The 20,118-nt window shown below is 40.2% G+C and overlaps 1 protein-coding gene across 2 annotated transcripts in view; it reads right to left on the bottom strand.

Moving 5' to 3' along the window:
• PCSK6 (proprotein convertase subtilisin/kexin type 6) overlaps positions 1-20,118 on the bottom strand; it is a 241,797-nt gene that overhangs the window by 124,465 nt on the left and 97,214 nt on the right. For both annotated transcript variants that reach the window (XM_075858267.1, XM_075858268.1), the window contains exons 3-6: positions 3,846-3,956; positions 3,155-3,298; positions 1,995-2,071; positions 429-517 (exon numbers count right to left, since the gene is read on the bottom strand). In XM_075858267.1, the coding sequence (XP_075714382.1) occupies positions 429-517; positions 1,995-2,071; positions 3,155-3,298; positions 3,846-3,956 (421 nt within the window). The remainder of the gene's footprint in view (positions 1-428; positions 518-1,994; positions 2,072-3,154; positions 3,299-3,845; positions 3,957-20,118) is intronic.

The following is a 20,118-nucleotide window of genomic DNA, read 5'->3' on the forward strand; positions in this document are numbered from 1 at the left end:
TGAGCAAGTTTATCTCCTTTACTTTGATCGTTCATTTCTAGGTTTAGAGCTCCATTAATACAGACCAGTTTGAGCTAGCACCGCAGCTAAATAATGTACAGTAGTAAATGGGGATTTCCGAAATCCCTTTTACAGTGCAGATGAAAACCGCAATATTTCATGACAAGATGTGTTTTCTTTGTTTGTTTTTTTTATAAACTACATCCTGCCATATTGGTTGAAGGCTTGTGCCATTTTTGTTGCAGCTTTGGAAAATGTATGCAAAAAATAAATAAAAAAATATTGCCGTTTTAAGATGCATTTTTGTGCATGCTTGCTGCCACACCATCACTGCCTCATATACAGGTAACCTAAGAGGTAATACCGTTTGTTAAGAAAAAAGGGCAAATATACCTTATGTATAATATTTCAGTACAAGTTAAACTTACCACCAATCCTTGCATTATATGCAATACCTACAATGCAGTAGGAGTTATTTGCAGATGCTGCCACTTCACCAGCGCAGCGAGTGCCATGCCTAGAATATAGGAAGGGGGGGGGGGGGGAATAATAGCGCAGTTACATTGTATCTGAACACATTACATTTAAAGACATGTATATGTTCTACCACTAAGGCTGTGTTCACATCAGGTTTCTTTTATTTGTTTTATGGCAAGAATAGAAGGCTACACTATTCTTGCCATTCAAAACACGGCGACCCTGACGGAATGGAGACTAGCAGTGGTGTGAAACTTGCCTCATATTTCTAGGATATAAATCTAAAAAGGAAGACTAAATTGGAACAATTTTGATGAAAACACAATTCTCTGTTTGCAAGCAAACGACCCACTGTTGCCCTGATCATGCCTTCAGTGGCGGACATCTGGCAGCATGTATTCCGTCAGTGGACAGCAGAGGCTGCTGAATCCCATCACAATCGTCAGGCGATCTGAAACACTAGTGCCTGAAGAGTTATTATTGGAAAGTTCTCCCACTTGTAAAGAGATTACAATAATTTATGGGAAAATGTAAAAGCCAACAATTTTGGTGAGATAACAGAACCACTAATAACTCAATTCCATAAATAAGATCTTTGTGGCTACAAGGTGGAGATTTCAGTCACAGATCTAAGCCATGTTCCCAAGACTGCAGATTACATTCGTAAACTCCAGTTATGGTAGGAAAACTAGATATTCCTTTAGTTGATTTAGTCATAATCGTACAGTGCAATATAAAAATGAAATTCATGCAGATAGTTTAGCATTCTGTTCATTTACAAAATCTAATGTGTAAAACTTCACACTATCAGAGCACACTTTTCAGTTTGCAATTACTTTTGTGCCCATCACAGCTTTCTAAAGCGAGCAAATCTAAGCCGCATGGTTAATCAGAAAAAATAGACTTCAGTTATTAACCCCTCAATAACCACAACTAGCAATGATGAACCAAAACTAGACAGAATAAAATGAAAGCACTGTCAGGTGTGCCAGCATTAAAGTGTACCTCCACATGTGATCTCCTGCCCGACCTGACATCGAGCGGGTAGAGACACTCCTGCACATTGAACAGTGAACCGCCAGTGTGTAGAAGGGTCCCTCTACACCGGAAGTCAGGTTGGATGGAAATACACTTTAAGGCCCTGTTCACACGGAGTTTTGACACTTTTGACGCGGAAACAGTGTCGGAAAACACGCCAAAAAACAGACGAAAACGCCTCCCATTGATTTCAATGGGAGGCGGAGGAGTTTTTTTTCCGAGCGGTAAAACCAGCTCGCGGGAAAAAGCAGTGACATGCCCCATCTTCGGGCATTTACGTCTCTGACCTCCTATTGACAAAGAGAGGCAGAGAAAGCGTTTTTTTCACTGCGTTCTTGCCCGCGGCACTCAATGGCCGTGGGCGAAAAACGCCGCAAATCTCGTGCAGGCAGATTAAAATCTGACACAAAAAACTGTGTGAACATACCCTAAAGACAGTTTTAAGTTTACCAGGAATCATACACTAATACAGTACGCACTTATTTTCATTGCTGGCATCATATCTTGGACTTGGATCTTGATCATCCCCATTCACATCATGGCTTGCAAATGGATCCTAAAGGTTAAAAAAAAAAAAAAAGGACTAGCATAAGCCACCTTTATTAGAAAACAAGTTCCCACGAGAATGCACCCAGCTGTATAAAAATCAGTATTGTACGCATCAATAATATGGCATATCTACAATTCTATGGACCCAAAGTGTACCGCCAATCTCACGCCATGTTACCGAGATATTCTCACCTAGAAGCATTGCTTCTGGAGGAAGAATATGAAGGCGCTTAACTCACACCGCCTATTCATACTTAAATGTACTACAGAATAGGTCATCCAGTTTATTTCAGCATTACATGGCCACAATGTGAGGCCATCCTTGCTTCACCAATGGCAGATGCCTTGAGGCTATTGGAAGATTACCTAGTCAATAGCTCATTGCTTTGTAGAAACATACCTTTATAACAGATGTATACATTGAAACATTTACTGATTCACATATAGCGTTCCTCCTTAATAACCCAACTAGGAATTTCCAATCGTTCAACCCAAAGTAGGTGAATGAGGTTTCAGATGGAGGACCCAGTCATAATGGTATTCAAAAGGAATGTCTCATGTATTTAATTTTAGTTACTTAAGCTACAAGTTTATAGAAGAGAAATAATATTCTGGTTTTCTTTATTAAAATGTATGTATATATTTTTTATTTTTAAAACTTCCCTACTGGTGGCCCTCTCCCCCAAGGAGTGACAACGGAGCTGCAAATAGAGACAGATCTATGTAAATTAGTGTACACATCCGGCCTCACCTATGACTCCAGTAATGTAATAGAGCGGTCATTAAATTACCCACCCATTTCTATGAAATTACTTTGCACACATCTATATACAGTGAGCTACAGAGAGCAGCGAGCATCAGCCTATTGTGTCTACTCTTGTCGGCCAGTGTGAACAGTCAGAAAAAAAAAATTAAACAAAAACGACCAACAAATACAAAGTTTAAGATAGAAACCTGATTGAAATAAGTCATTTTCGGATGATACATTATATATATATACATACACATATACACACACACACACACACATATATACACACACACACACACACATTGGGTCAATGGTTGCACACGACATGCTTATACTCACGTAATTGTGAATAAGATCTGGGTGATTTTTCTCCACTCCATCATCCAAGATACTAACAACCACATTTTTGCCAGTGTAGCCTCTCTGCCAAGCAGCCATAACATTCATTTCTGACCTGCACCGGCTGCTCTTATCGCTACAATGCTGAAAAAAAAACAAAGAAAAAAGAAAAAATCTTAACCAAATCGCAGGTCAGCGGAAGATTGCCAGTTCAGAAGGTCTGAATCAGTCAGGTCAACGGGACTGCTTTAATGACCGTGGGTCCTGTATGTCTGACACACATGATCCACCGGTTATCGATCAAATTAAAGTTGGATCCTGCGTGTCACGGATTCAGGTTTCATCGCAAGATACAGCTTCTATGTATCCAGGATGCATAGAAGCTGTATCTCAAAAAGTAAAGCATTTTTTTTAAATAAACAATTACAACATTGCATTAAACACTAATACATTTATTTTTTTCCTCCTAAAACAAAAAGGTTTACATAGCCTTCAACTAAGTCTCACTACGAAGATCACTCACTTCTGCCCCACCATAAGGAAGCAATAATACATCAATGTACTAGAAATGATCTATAAATGTCTATAGTGCCAAGACCACCTGTAGTTAATGTGCATGTTAGGACTTTGCTATTCTTGGGCTCATCTGGCACCCAGCAGATCGTAGAATTATAGCATTGAGTGTACTTACCAAATACCACATGTTAGACCAGATGGGGTCATTAAAGTACAGAAGGTTAGGATCTACTTGAATGTGTCTTTTAACCCTTTTCTTTATTTGCTGCTGCTGCACCCAGTCTACCTGTATGGATATATAACACGTCAGGTCTGCTTTTGTATTTCAAAGTCCATACATTTGCAGTAGATTACAACAGATCCAAGTGAAATACTCCTAAAACAGAATCTATCAAGAAAAAAAAAAACTATTATTTTTTTCCTGTTTCAATTACTGTTCAGCCGCTGCAGGAAAACGATTGTGCTTTATTCCATGTTTAAACTCAATAAACAGGACCTAAGGGAATGGGTGACATGCTGAGAATATGAGTCGTGGTTCCCCTACAGGTCTCAGAAAACACTTCACATCAGAATTTATTTTGCTGCATTGGGTATGACATTCTATCAACAACCAAGGCATTAGATCGGGCAACTAACATTTATACAAAACCAGCAGATGTACCGATTATAAATCAAATGAGCAGAAATTATTTTGAATTATAACACTAGAGCTAACAAACCAATCCGATAAACGTTAAAGAGGCTCTGTCACCACATTAGAAGTGGCCTATATTGTACATGTGATCGGCGCTGTAATGTAGATTACAGCAGTGGTTTTTATTTAGAAAAAATATCATTTTTGACGGAGTTATGACCTATATTAGCTTTATGCTAATGAGTTTCTTAATGGACAACTGGGCGTGTTTTACTATATGACCAAGTGGGCGTTGTGGAGAGGAGTGTATGACGCTGACCAATCAGCGTCATACACTTCTCTCCATTCATTTACAAAGCACATAGATCGCTATGTGCGGTCACATATATACACACACACACACACACACACACACACACACACACACACACCACACGTTACTGAAGTGTCCAGACAGTGAATTATACATTACCTCCAGCCAGGACGTGAGGTCTATTCAGAATCCTTGACACTTCGCTAACGTTTGTGTGTGATTTACAGCAAGGCAAGCGTAATCTCGTTTTAAATGACATTTTACAACGTAATCTCGCGAGTTTACGCTTGCCTTGCTGTAAATCACAGACAAACGTTAGCGAAGTGTCAGGATTCTGAATAGACATCACGTCCTGGCTGGAGGTGATCTCTATTCACTGTCAGGACACTTCAGTAACGTTAATGTGTGTGTGTGTATGCGGCTGCACATAGTGATCTAGTAAGAGCACTATGTGCTGTGTAAATGAATGGAGAGAAATATATGACGCCGATTGGTCAGCGTCATGCACTTCGCTCCACAACACCCACTTGGTCAAAAAGTAAAACACGCCCAGTTGGGCATTAAGAAACTCATTAGAATAAACCTAAAATAGGTCATAACTCCATCAAAAATGATTGTTTTTCTAAATAAAAAGCACTGCTGTAATCTACATTACAGCGCCGATCACATTATGTACAAGATAGGGCATTTATAATGTGGTGACAGAGCCACTTTAAAGCGTACCTAACATTTCAGGTGACTTTTCAGAATAAGCGGTCATGTGTGTACATGAGGAATTTCTGGACAGTTTCTAGCAGTTTTCCCCTATGCAGGCACCATTTCTCCGAGCTAGTGGGTGGAGCCCAACGGCAATCATGACTTCTATACTACACAGGAGAACCATACTCTATCAAATATTTAGAAGCTGCAGCAGCATGGAGGACATCCAGCAGTAATGAGACGTGTAGCTAAGAATCCAGCACTGGGGTGAGATATAACTTACCAGGAAGCTGCAGCAAGTCTGTCTTTCTTCCTCTGCTCCTGCTTCTTCCCCCTGCTCTCCTCCCCCTCTCCAAAGACTTATATTAGCAGGCAGTGAAGAGAAGCACCCTTACTTTCTGCAGTCTGCCAATTCTGCCCCTGTAACTAGGGACAGACTTTGCTTGACAGCAGGGGATGGACAGCAAATTACAGGAAGGGAGACATCTGGTGGCAGTAACTTCACACAGAATTTGCATGGATAAAACTCAATTTGAACAGTAAACTACAAAGTTGATCTATATCAGGTATACTATTAGATTAGCAGAAGTTGTTTGAAAAGTTGATGTCCATTTAAATACTACTAAGTTGGTTCTCCACAAGACAGGCTTTCTAACATTAAGAGATTATAATCACCAGGCTAAGTTAAGGAAGAAAATATCTAAACTCCAGAAGTTAAGTAAAAGCAGCTTCTAAGAGCGGGTAATAATCCTAAAAGCTTTAAGACCATAAAAATAGAGAGAAATCTATTTTATGCAGTGTGCCCTCACATGCTCAGCAGTACGCACAATAAGAAATTGCTTGCACATTGTGAGTAGAGCGAGTTTCATAGCATAGGGTAGGGGGAAAGAGCTTTATAAAACTACATGCAGAAAAAGAGAAAAGCAAACATACAATTCTGCCCTCCAAGTATGACCTTTAAGCATCGGGGTCCAGTCACGCGCAGCAGATTTTTGCTGTAGAAATTTTCTGCGACTGAAAATCAGTCAGCCATCTGAATAGTGGTCTCTTTAGCAGGTACATTGATTTCTGCAAGCTCCATTCAGATGAATAGGATTGATTTCCAGTTGCAGATAATTTCAGCAACAAAATTTGCCACGTGTGACTGCACCGAGGAGCGGCGCAAAACGGCGTAGAGGAGCGGTGCGAAACAGCTTGCGTTTTTAACTTGCATTTTTTTTGTTTAGGTTGATAAACTCATTGAGACAAGGGAGTTTACCAAAAAAAATAAAAAAAATAAAAAATAAAAAATAAACTTGTTAAAAACAAAAAGACACCCAGTGTGAACTCAGCACTAAACTTAGGACATCCGTGGTTGGCTTTCTGCAGATAAGGAATTCACTGCATCAGTTTGATTAACAGGCAAAATACAGTGAAAGAAAATGCCAAACTGTTGAAAATATAGGACAGCGCATGAAACAAGACAATTTGTTGCATTACATCGATACTTCTAATACGAACTAGTTTCCTAATAAGTAACCTCAAGAGTCACAGAAACGTCAGATTTGGTGTTCAGAAACAGTGGCTACTAAATGGTAATGGAATTAATTTTGAATTTGTAACTTAATTCAAGCTTGCCACAGGAATGTATCACAGTTTAGAGAATTAGCATTTTAATTGCAGTGAAATGCGGAAGTTCTCATACAGAATTTCAAGTAATACAAACAGTAAAGTATTGCTCCTAATTTCAATGTATTCACAAAATCTCTTATTGCAATGGTGACCAAAAGCAAATGAAGACAGACAGCGGCATACAGAGTGGTAGTTAGAGTCAAACCCCTGCCATTCAGCGATATTTTACAAGTGTCCCAGATTTAGTAGGGCAGTGCCAAGTCATCCCCTCCTGTGGTCAGAGATTAGAATTTGATTTTAACAGACGATATTAGTTGTAGGACCATATGCGCTCAACTTTTACAAGACTTTAATATGAATTTATTGTTTGAACAACTTCAGGAACTGTTGGATCCTATACGATTTTTGGTATTAAAAAAATGAACATGTATACGAAATACACTTGTGTGAACAAGCTGATCGTGTGAAAGCCTATCAGTAAGCAAGTTATTCTTGGTTTAAAAACGTATAAATGGAGCCACTTCTTAATCATTCCATCATACAACCATTTACAGCTCTTTTGTTTTTTAAAGAAGGCGAGTTTAATACATGGTTTCCGAACCGTATTTTAAATGCAACCATTAACTGTGACCTTGTAAGAACATGAGAAAAAAATGCTAAACATCGAAATCTTAAAGTGAATATCATATTGAGAAAATGTATAAAGGGAAAAGCCATAAGATCGTACGATAGTCCAGAAACGAAGAATATTTATAGACATGACTCACATTAAGAAACGGTCACATTTCACATCGAGAAATAACCTCATTAAAATATGGAAAAGTTGATATGCAGGCAAACGGCTGAAAGAAACTAGACCCCCTACTTCGAGAAGTAATACATTATGTAAGAAAACACTTAATCAAAATGCTGAAATTATTAATACCCTGGCATACACCAACTGCAATAAATCTGACATGGTCAGTTCTCGAATATATCGCAAAAACATTTCCTGTGTTAAAGGGGTTGTCCGACATTTAATGACCGTTAATGCTTGCAATTTATAAATGTAAATACATTTGTAATATACTTACATTTTCCAAAGTGGCCCCGTTTCCAGATCCTGCCGTGAACTAGACGGGTGACTTCACTCTCTGCACTGGCCGCTTTGTTGATCTTGAATTATTTTCCGGGAATACGACACGTCACTTGTTAGGTGCTGTATATGGGCTTGTTCTGTTGTAATGCGCGGCCCCTGCTGTTATCTCGAGAACAGCCAGGACCGCGAGAACAGCAGTGACAGCGAATGCGCGTTACGCGGTGTGAAGCAGAACAAGCCGATATACACCATGTCACAAGTGACGCGTCGTATATCCGGCAAAGAATTCAAGATCAACAAAGCGGCCAGAGCCAGTGCAGAGAGTGACGTCACCCGTCAAGTTCCCCACGGCAGGATCTAGAAACGGGGCCACTTTGGAAAATGTAAGTATATTACAAATGTATTTACATTTATAAATTGCAAGCATTAAACGTCATTAAATCTTGGACAACCCCTTTAAGGGAAGGTGTCTGAATACATTTGTTGAATACACTACTACTACCACTATTAATAATAATATTTAAAGGGCTTTTTAAGCAATGACAAAAACTTATGAAGAAAAGAGTTATTTTTCTGGTGCTGGAAGAGAACCAATCTTCTTAGCTGGAGCTCGCGTGAGCATCGGTTTCCTTGTTCCTCCCTTCTGACAGAGTATTGTAGAATCCCAGGTCATCCCTATCAATTATGAATAGGTATTTGATGCCTTGCAAGGAACAAGACCCTGATAGCTTGGTCGAGCCTTGAGCATGGTCCTTCTCATCTCCTTAAATTCTAAGGGTATGAGTGTGCGAGCATCCGTAAGTATGTGTACAATACCCTGCAGCTGCTGGGCCTGATGTGACACAAATGACCCAATGGTTTTATTATCGAATCCGTACACCTGACAGCACATGCATTGCTGTACCAAGCACAGATCTGTGGAGCTAGGGAGGTTCACCTGAAAGGAGAAAGAGAAGTTGGCCAAGGAAAAACTGCAAAAATACATTGTTGCACACAATCCCCAAAGGCCGTATGAGCAAATATGTGGGTTCGCGTTTACAAAAACTAGGATGTGCTGACTGACTTGCACAATCCTTTCTTAGTAGTAAGCCTCCCCGTCCATCAAACGACCGCAGCGGATCTATATTCTCTAATAATTTGTGCTGCAGAACAGCATATTGACAGGGGTTATATCCAGGTGGGACAACCTCTGAGAATTTTTAATAGATGTCCCCCACGGTCTGAGAATCCGTTCGCACAGACTTATTTGCTTGGCTAAACATCTGATTAGAAAAAAATCTTGACAAAAAGTACACAGTGGTTTGGTTGTTTTTGGATGCCCACTGACAGGAAATTAAATTTTTTTTTTTTTTTTTAGAAGAGCCAGGGTTTAAGGAGTTCTCCAAAATATACCTTCAATAACAACGAACTAGGAAATTACCACACGTCTAGGTTTGTTTATTGAGCTATATTTATATAAATCTCTGAGAACTCCTTTAACGGTTGTCAGAGGAAGGATTTTTCAGTAAATGACTCCTGTCTGTAGCACCAAATTCAGGCCGTTTATAATGACTAGCAAAACTTTATATCCTTCTTAACACTTAGATTGCAACATGTCTCATTGGTTAGAAGCCCAAGTGTCTGCAATACACACCATCTACACATGAGCGCATGGAACATTTCAACACCTCACTACAGCAGAACACCACAAATAGAGGGAAAAATAATAAATAAAAAGAAACCAGTTACAGAGACTAGATTTTAGGTTATATTAATAATAGAACAATGTACTTAAAAAGGGTTTGTATCAAAAACAACCACTTTCCATATTAAAGCACAGAAATCATAGAGGAGGTCCCCCACTCGGGATCAGCCTTTACGACCCACATTGGAAAGCCACTATCAAGCAGCGGCTCACTCTGGCAGACCTCGGACACTAGTGACATGTTTGGCCATTTATCTCAATGGCCGGCATTTAACTAGCAGCTGACTAAGGGCCCTTTTACACCAGTCAATTATCGGGCAAACAAGCTTTCACAGAATTCTTGTTCCTGATAATTGCCCTGTGTAAACATGGAAACGATCATTTTAACAGGGTAGGAACGTGAAAGGCCGGGAAGAGAAATGTGAGAAAAAGGTGATTTAACTTGCCAGTAAGAATGTCAGTTGACGGTCGACGCTACTGGTCTTCAGTCATACGCCAGTCTATCCAGAGCTGACAGTCAACACCAGTGGGGAGGGATTAGAGCTCAGAGCATGGGAAAATAAAAAACAATTATTTACAGTTATGCATTGACTACGTCCAAAAAGGTATGTTTCCACATCTATTACATCTAATCAGCGGTGTTGGCGGTTTGCATGTTGGAAGCTGCGGACAATCTCCAAAAGTGGTATTGTAATCGCCGTAGCATACAGTAGACCAAAGAGATTGTGTGGAAGAAACGAGAAGAAATAAGTTTTTCAAATGGTGTGAGCGGAGTATTGAGTCTGGAAAACGGTGTCAAATAGTGCACAGAGCTATGCAATTTGTGGTATTGTAACCAGGTCCCTGGTGGTATAGTCATAGTTGGTAGGTGGGATGTATAAATGCAGCTCATGAGCTAAGCCTGCTCAATACTACGGGGCGTCCGCTGTATATTACAGTTGGCACTTCGCACGAACGTCCAGAATCGGAGATAATTCCGATCAGACTTTTAACCACTTAAGTGCCGAGGTCAATAGAAATGATGGCCCCGTAATGATGGCCCCCCACGTCTGCCATCTTGATCTTTCTATTAGGAAATCCCAGAGGCTAAGAGCACAGTACACTGCAATGAACAAGGGATAGCTGGTGCAATATACTGCAATACTTAAGACTCCTAGTGGGACTGATAAAAAAAAAAAAAATTACTTAAATAAAGTTTCTAGGATAAAGTTAGAAAAAAAAAAAAAAGATTTCTCCCTAAAAGAAATGTAAAACAAACATAATTGGTATCAGCGCATCTGTAAAATGTCCAAACAATTCCAAAATAAGGTTATTTAACCTAGAGTATCAGAGGGAACGCTGTCAAAAAACAAAACAAAAACTGCTTCTTTTTGGTCACCTTATTTCCCCCCAAAAAACGGAATTTAAAAAAAAAAAAAAAAAAAACTACTATCAAGTAGTAGTCTGTACCTCAAGAAGTTATGGGTCTCCGAATATGGCAATACAAGACAAAATATAATATTAGGTATATTAGATTAGCGCAAGTTGTATTAAAAGTTCATGTCCATCCTGGGCAGGGTTGTATTCATGATTAGACTTTGACCTTAACATTTCTGACTTTCCCAAATTCAATTTCCAAACTCATGTAACCCTATAATCTGGGGGAGGATCAGTAGACTAGCAAGTCACTTGCAAAGAGCCATAGTTTATGCCTTAAAAAAAATAAAATAAAAAAGGTACTTTCTTGATCCTGTAGCACTCAGTGTTTCAAGGGTGCATGAGTAGGCTTCCACGCCAACGTATAAAGAAATGGGAAATCAGCACTCCAAGGTATTATGCAATAAGTGATATTTTTTTCACATATAGTGAAAAATAGTAATCCCAAAATAGGTTTAACGTTCCGGTCTATACATTCGACCTTCTTCAGACACGGATTACATCCGTGGATATGGATATAAGGTGCTTGCGACCTTGGTCTGTGTTAGGTAATGGCGCGAGACAGTTTTTGCCTAGTGTTTCATACACTGATAACTATGATGGAGTCATCCTGTCTAAGTGGATTTGCCAGTCTCCATAACTAGTATGTATAAGTAGGGGTAGATGGGGAAGCCCTGCAGAGTCACATTTCAAATCTAAAAGGGGGCAGATCAGTATCCATTAATCCTAACTTGTACAGTAGGATGATTGTACAGTGCCATAATCAATTCCCTCATACGAGTACCTAGTCCAATTTTCTCAAATCGCCTCCAGGATCCCCCAACGAACCATGAAAAGCTTTTTGGCATCTATGGTTAAGAGAAAGGGGTCCTGGATTGTTCAGCTCTTGCAATCAATGACGTGGTTTTGCAGAGGTTGTCCCTGGCCTCACAGCCAGGGACAAAGCCTAACTGTTCTTTATGTAGGAGGGTTGGAATATTAGTTTACAATCTAGGAGTTGGAGCTTGAGCATACATCTTAGGTCTATACTAATTAAGGAAATAGGGTGGAAGTTGCTGTATACAGAAGGATCTTTGCCTGATTTGGGTATAACCATTATGGGCATCTGGAGCAATTGAGGGAAATTGAGAACCCAGAGAAACTGCTTTGAACATCCTAGTAAGGGGTGAGCAAGTCTTGGTCTAGGGCTGATGCATCCCAGTCCAGAATAGAACCAGGAACATCGTTCACTAAATCCTCCTTGTTTGGGTCTTGGACCACGTACTAGAACAGTCACCAGTTCTAGTGATATAATAAAAAGTTTAGCATATTAAGAACAGAACTCCTAAGATTTCAGAGGTGGAATACCCATTAGATTTTACTGCATGTCAATATAAGCACAAATTTTAATGGAATAATTCTTGGATAGTCTATAAAACTCTCCACAATGCTGCACTGTCATATTTCAGCTCTCAGCTACACCTACGAACCCACTTGTGCTCTTCACTTAACCAGTGACTTACGACTCATCGTCCCTTATTATATACTCACTCATCTGCAGGACTACTGTGCTGCATCAATTTTAATCAAACTCGCCACCCCGGAACAAAAAACGTGCTCCTAACATTCTTGGTCTTTAATGTGCGTTGAAAACTCATTTTTATTAAATGACTAAGATTTAATAACTGCATTTCTGCAGCAAATTAAGAGCCACAAGGTTCTTCTAGGTGAGCTTTAGATGGATTAGAAGCAATTATAAACTGTGCCAGCAAGCGCAAAACAAGAATGTTACGTTTTGTTAATGAAATCAAGCATTGAATAAAAAAAACAAAAACATTTCATAGTCTACAAACATTTACAGAAAAGAATAGAGTAAGAGCAAGGGAATGTTAAAGAACAGATTAATGTGTATGTATAAAAAAAAACAAAAAAACAGTAAAGGCATAAAAAGTTACAGAATAGGTTGGGGTTTTGTTTAACGTGCATTTTGCTTTTACCTGGAATTCTAGTACAAAGTAACAATCTGACAAAAACAATACGGAAACATAAAAGATGAGTGCGAATAGAGAGGGCGTAGAAATGTCACTCTGCTACAAAATAAAAAAAAATGCAATTACATGTCTGGGGAGACTGCTTAGTCCAAAAATAACTGCAGCAAGTTCTACAACACTTCAAAACTCTCACTTTCATCCTCGACACAGATGTTAACTACTATACTGCCAAAATAAGCCAACTAAAAGAGCAAGTGCATCTCGCTTAAAGAGGCTCTGTCACCACATTATAAGTGCCCTATCTCCTACATAAGGAGATAGGCGCTATAATGTAGGTGACAGCAGTGCTTTTTATTTAAAAAAAACTATTTTTTCCACTTTATTAGCGATTTTAGATTTATGCTCATGAGTTGCTTAATGCCCAAGTGGGCGTGTTTTTACTTTAGACCAAGTGGGCATGGTACAGGGGAGTGTATGACCCTGACCAATCAGCGTCATGCACTCCTCTCTATTTATTTACTCAGCGCATAGGGATCCTGCTAGATCCTTATGTGCTGTCTTATACTAACACATTAACAATACTGAAGTGTTTAGACAGTGAATAGACATTCCACGGGATGTCTATTCACAATCTCTGCACTTAGTTACTGTTTCTGTGGTAGTTACAGCAGAGGAAGCGTGATCTCGCGAGATCTCGCTGTAAATGACAGGTTACAACGAGATCGCGCTTCCTCTGCTGTAACTACCATAGAAACAGTAACGAAGTGCAGAGATTGTGAATAGACATCCCGTGGAATGTCTATTCACTGTCTAAACACTTCAGTATTGTTAATGTTAGTATAAAACAGCACATAAGGATCTAGCAGGATCCCTATGTGCTGAGGAAATGAATGGAGAGGAGTGCATGAGGCTGATTGGTCAGCGTCATACACTCCCCTGTACAACGCCCACTTGGTCTAAAGTAAAAATACGCCCACTTTGGCATTAAGCAACTCATTAGAATAAATCTAAAATCGCTAATAAAGTGGTAAAAATAGATTTTTTTTAAAAATAAAAAGCATTACTGTCACCTACATTATAGCGCCGATCTCTTTAAGTAGGAAATAGGGCATTTATAATGTGGTGACAGAGCCTCTTTAAGTATTAAGAAACATCCTCAGAAATGTTCCATCTTCCCTTGCTGAAAAACACACTATATGGACACCAAAAACAGCTTCTATGACCTACTATTCTAAATCCATAGGCATCTATATGGAGTTGGTCTCCACTTTGCAGCTAAAACAGCTTCCACTCTTCTGGGAAGGCTTTCTATAAGATTTTGGTGTTTGTCTGAATTTTTGGCTGTTCATCCAGAAGAGCATTTGTGAGGTCAGACTCTGATGTTGGATGAGAGGGCCTGGTTTGCAATTTCCATTGCAGTTCACCCCAAAGGTGTTGGATGGGATTGAGGTCAGGGCTTTGTGCAGGCCAGTCAAGTTCTTCCACACCAAACTCACCCAAACTTTCCTTGCTTTGTACACTGGGGCACAATCATGCTGGAACAAAAAAGGGCCTTCCTTAACCCCTTCCCGCTCAGCGACGTAGTATTCAGTCACGCTGAGTGCATCGTTCGCACTCAGTGTCGGAATAGTACGTCTTGGGGAAAATACATTGCCCAATAGCAGTGATTGCATACATAATTTCCTGCTCTGACCACAGATCCTGCCGCACCCACTCTCTGTTGGAGTTTGAGAGAGGTTGTAGCGTGAGGCAGTGCAGTTTAGATTAGAAAAAAGTAGTTTACAAAACATTTCCCACCTGCTTTCCACTTCCACTCCTGTCCTTGTGTTCCCCTTGTGACCCACATTTTTGGTCAGTGATCTCTATCACTGACCACTTTTGAGGCTTCAGGGCAACATTTTTTGGTCCCTGGGGATTATTATTTTTTATTTATTTTCTTTATGAAATATAATAGACAAAAAAAAAGTCAGTTTAGTAAGTCAGAGGATATTTTAGTATTAGGGTTAGTTCGGGTCAGGGAACCACCAAAAGCGTAGTTAGGTATAGCGTCAGGAAATTTAGCATCAGGAATCAATCACCGTAGTTAGATTTAGCGTCAGGGAATCGTTGCCGTAGTTTGGTTTAGTGTCAGGGAAGTTCACATAAAATCTAGTTCGGTTTACTGTTAGGAACCCTCGCCCTAGTTAGCTGTAGTTGTAGTGTCAGGGAAGTCCACTCGTTTTATAAAAACAAAAAAACTAAAAATAAAACAAAATATATATTATATAGACAAGTTTAGATATTTCGTTATCTGCAGCATCTCAGCTAGTATTAGGTTTTGTTAGTGCCAGGGAATAGTTTTATCAAAACAAAAAACTAAACTAAAAGTTTTAGGTAGCAGTCTTGCTTCTAGTAGTACTAATAAAAGTACACTTTTATTTTGTTTTTGGTCAAGCACACACCCTCTGCCTGTGCAAGAGAACACATTTTGATGTATACAAAATACACGTGTCTAAAGCACACAATTTACACGTGTGACACAAATAATAAATGTCCCAAAGGTAAATTTTCTCTTGAAGAGGCCTATGCGTTTCTTGCCTCTGACAGACATTAGATGGCGAGACTTATTTATCAACCTCCTCATCCAGGGATGAAGAGGAGGGACCCCTAGGAGACGCCCCAGGACCTTCACCACAGTTGAAACCACCACACCAGACCATTACGAGCCCCAAATCCCTGAGTACACAGACAGCCCAGGGGTAAAATTCAATACAGCAGGGCTTAGTGAGATGGACTTTTTCACGGATGAATTTATAGAGCTTATGGTGGCCCAGAAATTTATATGCCCAACAGTATATAACAAAGAACCCCACATCATTTTATGCCCAATCCCATAGGTGGACTCCTGTAGACGCAGCAGAGTTGGGCAAGTTCTGGGGCCTGCTCTTGAACGTGGGGCTTCTGAAAAAGCCATCCATTAGGATTTACTGGAGCACAGACATGTTATACCACACCCCGATGTACCGCATGGCGTTGTCCAGGATGCATTATGAGGCAATACTTCGCGTCTTACATTATACTGATAATGAGCAGTGCCCATCCCGAGATGACCCCAGTTTTGACAGTTTGTATAAACGGAGACCACTATTAGACCATTTCAGTGCCCGGTTTGCCCAAGCATACACCCCTTGAGACGTGTAATTGCAAATCTCACTCTGCACCATCTGCTGCGCATTATCCTTTACACAGTACTTGTGGTGTCAAAATGCTCACTAAACCTCTAGATGAAGGTCTTAAGGGGTGTCGTTTTTAAAATGGTCACTTCTCGGGGGTTTCAACTGTACTGGTACCTCTGGGGCTCTGCAAATGCGATATGGCACCTGAAACCAATCCAGTAAAATCTTGACTCCAAACAACGCATAGCACTCCTTCCCTTCTGAGCCCTCCCATGGGCCCAAATGGCAACTTATCACCACAAATGGGGTATCGCGGCAATATCACATTTTGAGCCAAAACTATATATTATTAGAAAACATTTCATTTTTTTAAAATTCACATCCCAATTCAAATAAGTTGTGAAAATAACGTGGGGTCTAAAAGGGTCACAATACCCATAACTTAATTCCATGAGGGGTGGAGTTTCCAAATTGGGGTAACTTTTGGGGGATTTCTACAATTTTGGCACCACAAGACCTCTTCAAACCTAGCAGGGTGCCTAAAATATATTCTAAGAAACAAAGAGGCCCCAAAATGCACTAGGTGCTGCTTTGCTTATGAGGCTTGTGTTTTAGTCCACGAGCATACTAGAGCCACATGTGGGACATTTCTAAAAACTGCAGAATCTGGACAATACATATATAGTATTGTTTCTCTGGTAAATCCTTCTGTGTTACAGAAAAAAAAAATGGATTAAAATTTAATTTATGCCAGAAAAAACGAAACTTGCAAATTTCACCTCCACTTTACTTTAAAGAGGCTCTGTCACCAGATTTTGCAACCCCTATCTGCTATTGCAGCAGATAGGCGCTGCAATGTAGATTACAGTAACGTTTTTATTTTTTAAAAACTAGCATTTTTGGCCAAGTTATAACCATTTTTGTAGTTATGCAAATGAGGCTTGCAAAAGTCCAAGTGGGTGTGTTTAAAAGTAAAAGTCCAAGTGGGCGTGTATTATGTGCGTACATCGGGGCGTTTTTACTACTTTTACTAGCTGGGCGTTCTGACGAGAAGTATCATCCACTTCTCTTCAGAACGCCCAGCTTCTGACAGTGCAGACACAGCCGTGTTCTCGAGAGATCACGCTGTGACGTCACTCACAGGTCCTGCATCGTGTCAGACGAGCGAGGACACATCGGCACCAGAGGCTACAGTTGATTCTGCAGCAGCATCGGCATTTGCAGGTAAGTCGATGTAGCTACTTACCTGCAAACGCTGATGCTGCTGCAGAATCAACTGTAGCCTCTGGTGCCGATGTGTCCTCGCTCGTCTGACACGATGCAGGACCTGTGAGTGACGACACAGCGTGATCTCTCGAGAACACGGCTGTGTCTGCACTGTCAGAAGCTGGGCGTTCTGAAGAGAAGTGGATGATACTTCTCGTCAGAACGCCCAGCTAGTAAAAGTAGTAAACACGCCCCGATGTACGCACCTAATACACGCCCACTTGGACTTTTACTTTTAAACACACCCACTTGGACTTTTGCAAGCCTCATTTGCATAACTACAAAAATGGTCATAACTTGGCCAAAAATGCTAGTTTTTTTAAAAATAAAAACGTTACTGTAATCTCCATTGCAGCGCCTATCTGCTGCAATAGCAGATAGGGGTTGCAAAATCTGGTGACAGAGCCTCTTTAACTCCTGTGAAATGCCTAAAGGGTTAAGAAACTTTCGAAATGCGGTTTTCAATACTTTGAGGGGGGTCTAGTTTTTAAAATGGGTATTTTATGGGGGTTATAATACATAGGCCCTTCAAAGCCACGTCAGAACTGAACTGGTACCTAAAAAAATAGGCTTTTGAAATTTATGGAAATACAAGAAATTGCTGATTTTCTAAGTCTTGTAACTTCCTAGAAAAATAAAATAATGTTCAAAAAATTATGCCAAAAGTAACTATTGTGTGGTATAACGATCTACTTTACAAGCAGATACATTTAAATTCAGGAATTTTCTGTAAATTTTGCCATTTTTCACAAATAAACACAATGTATCGACCAAATTTTACCACTACCATAAAGCCCAATGTGTCACGAGAAAACGATTTCGCTTGGATAGGTAAAAGCATTCCGAAGTTATTACCACATAAAGTGAAATATGTCAGATTTGAAAAATGGCCTCTGAGCCTTAAAGGGAACCTGTCACCAGCATTTCAACTATTAAACCAGCAATACCTGGTGATAGTGGGTGAAAAATCATTTCTATATAACCTATAATTGTCTTCTTAGTCGGCTCTATAGCTTTAGTATTCAGTTTTTTAGTGTTCCCACACCGTATGCTAATGAGCATAAAAGAGTCCTATCTTCATTTGGAAAGAGTCATATCTTCATTCCTCAAGTCTTTCCGAGTTTACCCCTCCTCCTATCTTTTGATGGACAGCTCCTCGCCTTCCCCCAGCACACAAAATCCCACGCTTGTGCATTGATGTCCTCTTCTGGTGTGTGCGTACAACGGGACACCGGATTATTACGATAAAAAAAACGCAAAATGTTTGCAGACCGTTATTTACAGTTGGAGGAGAAGTTTAGGAGAGGGGAGAACGGCAATTAACTTTTGATAGCAGTGGCCAGTGAGGGATACGTAAAGATCAATAGGTGAAATGCTGGTGACCGGTTCCCTTTAAGGCCCAAACTAGGCTGCGTCCTTTAGGGGTTAAACTGTTCCCACAAAGTTGGAAGAATATACTAGTCTAAAACATCTTTATATGCTAGAGCATTAGGATTTCCATTCACTGGAACTAAGGGGCCTAGACCAACCCCTGAAAAACAACCCCATAGCATTATCCCTCCTCCAGTTGGCACAGTGGTGTCAGGCAGGTAACGTTCTTCTGTCATTTGCCAAACCCAGACTGGTCCATCAGACTGCCAGATAGAGAAATGTGATTAGTTACGCCACAGAACACGTTTCCACAGCTCCAGAGTCCAGTGGCAGTGTGCTTTACACCACTCCAGCTAACCATTGGCATTGTGCTTGGCGATGTAACGCTTGAATGCAGCCATTTGGTTGCTGGGTATATGTAATAGGATCCCTCACATCAATTAAAGAGCTGGTGGCAAAATAATTTTTTATGGCCCGTCTGAAAATTGCAAGGAAATGGATGGCATTAGAATGCCTGGTGAATAGTGAATGGAAGAGTAATATACTGATGACTAGAAGCTATGAAAGGAGTGGCAGCTTGGAGGTCAAAGAAAGATATAATTGTAAAAAGCTGTGGGATCCATGGATTATTTAACTTTGATAGGGAAAAAAGGATGTTGCCTAATAAAAGAGGAGAATGGGTCTTTAGGAAGCGGATAGAAGTATGGGGTGCTATTGGGGTGAAATATGCGAAAATGTTAAGCAATTAATTAACTATGTTTTACTAAATCGTGAGAAAAAATAAATAAATAAAAAGCTTGCAGCTGCTCAGCCATGGAAACCCATGCCATAAAGCTCCCGCACAGTTTTTGTGCGGATGTTCACGCCAGAGGAGGATTAGAACTCTGCAGTGGTCAACAGGGCATTGGCGACTTCTATGCACCTCAGCGACCCCGCTCTGTAACTTTACATGGTTTGCCGCTTTGTGGCTGGATTTCTGTGGTTCCTAAACGCTTTCACTTTGCAATGATACCACTCCGTACAATTCTAATTCCGTGAGCGCTGTAGAACGACCCAATCTTTCACGAGTATTTGTAAAGTCAGACTGCATGGATAGGTGCTTTGTTTTATACACCTGTGGCAATGGGACTGAATAAAACACCAGAAATCAAGGATTGAGAGGTGTGTCCTAAAACTTGCCTACAGAGTGTATAGCGTTAAGGCAGAACATTAACCCTTTAATGACCAGACCATTTTGTGCGTTAATGACCA

The sequence above is a fragment of the Rhinoderma darwinii genome, chromosome 3 (assembly GCF_050947455.1).
Source record: "Rhinoderma darwinii isolate aRhiDar2 chromosome 3, aRhiDar2.hap1, whole genome shotgun sequence".
Taxonomy (NCBI): Eukaryota; Metazoa; Chordata; class Amphibia; order Anura; family Rhinodermatidae; genus Rhinoderma; species Rhinoderma darwinii.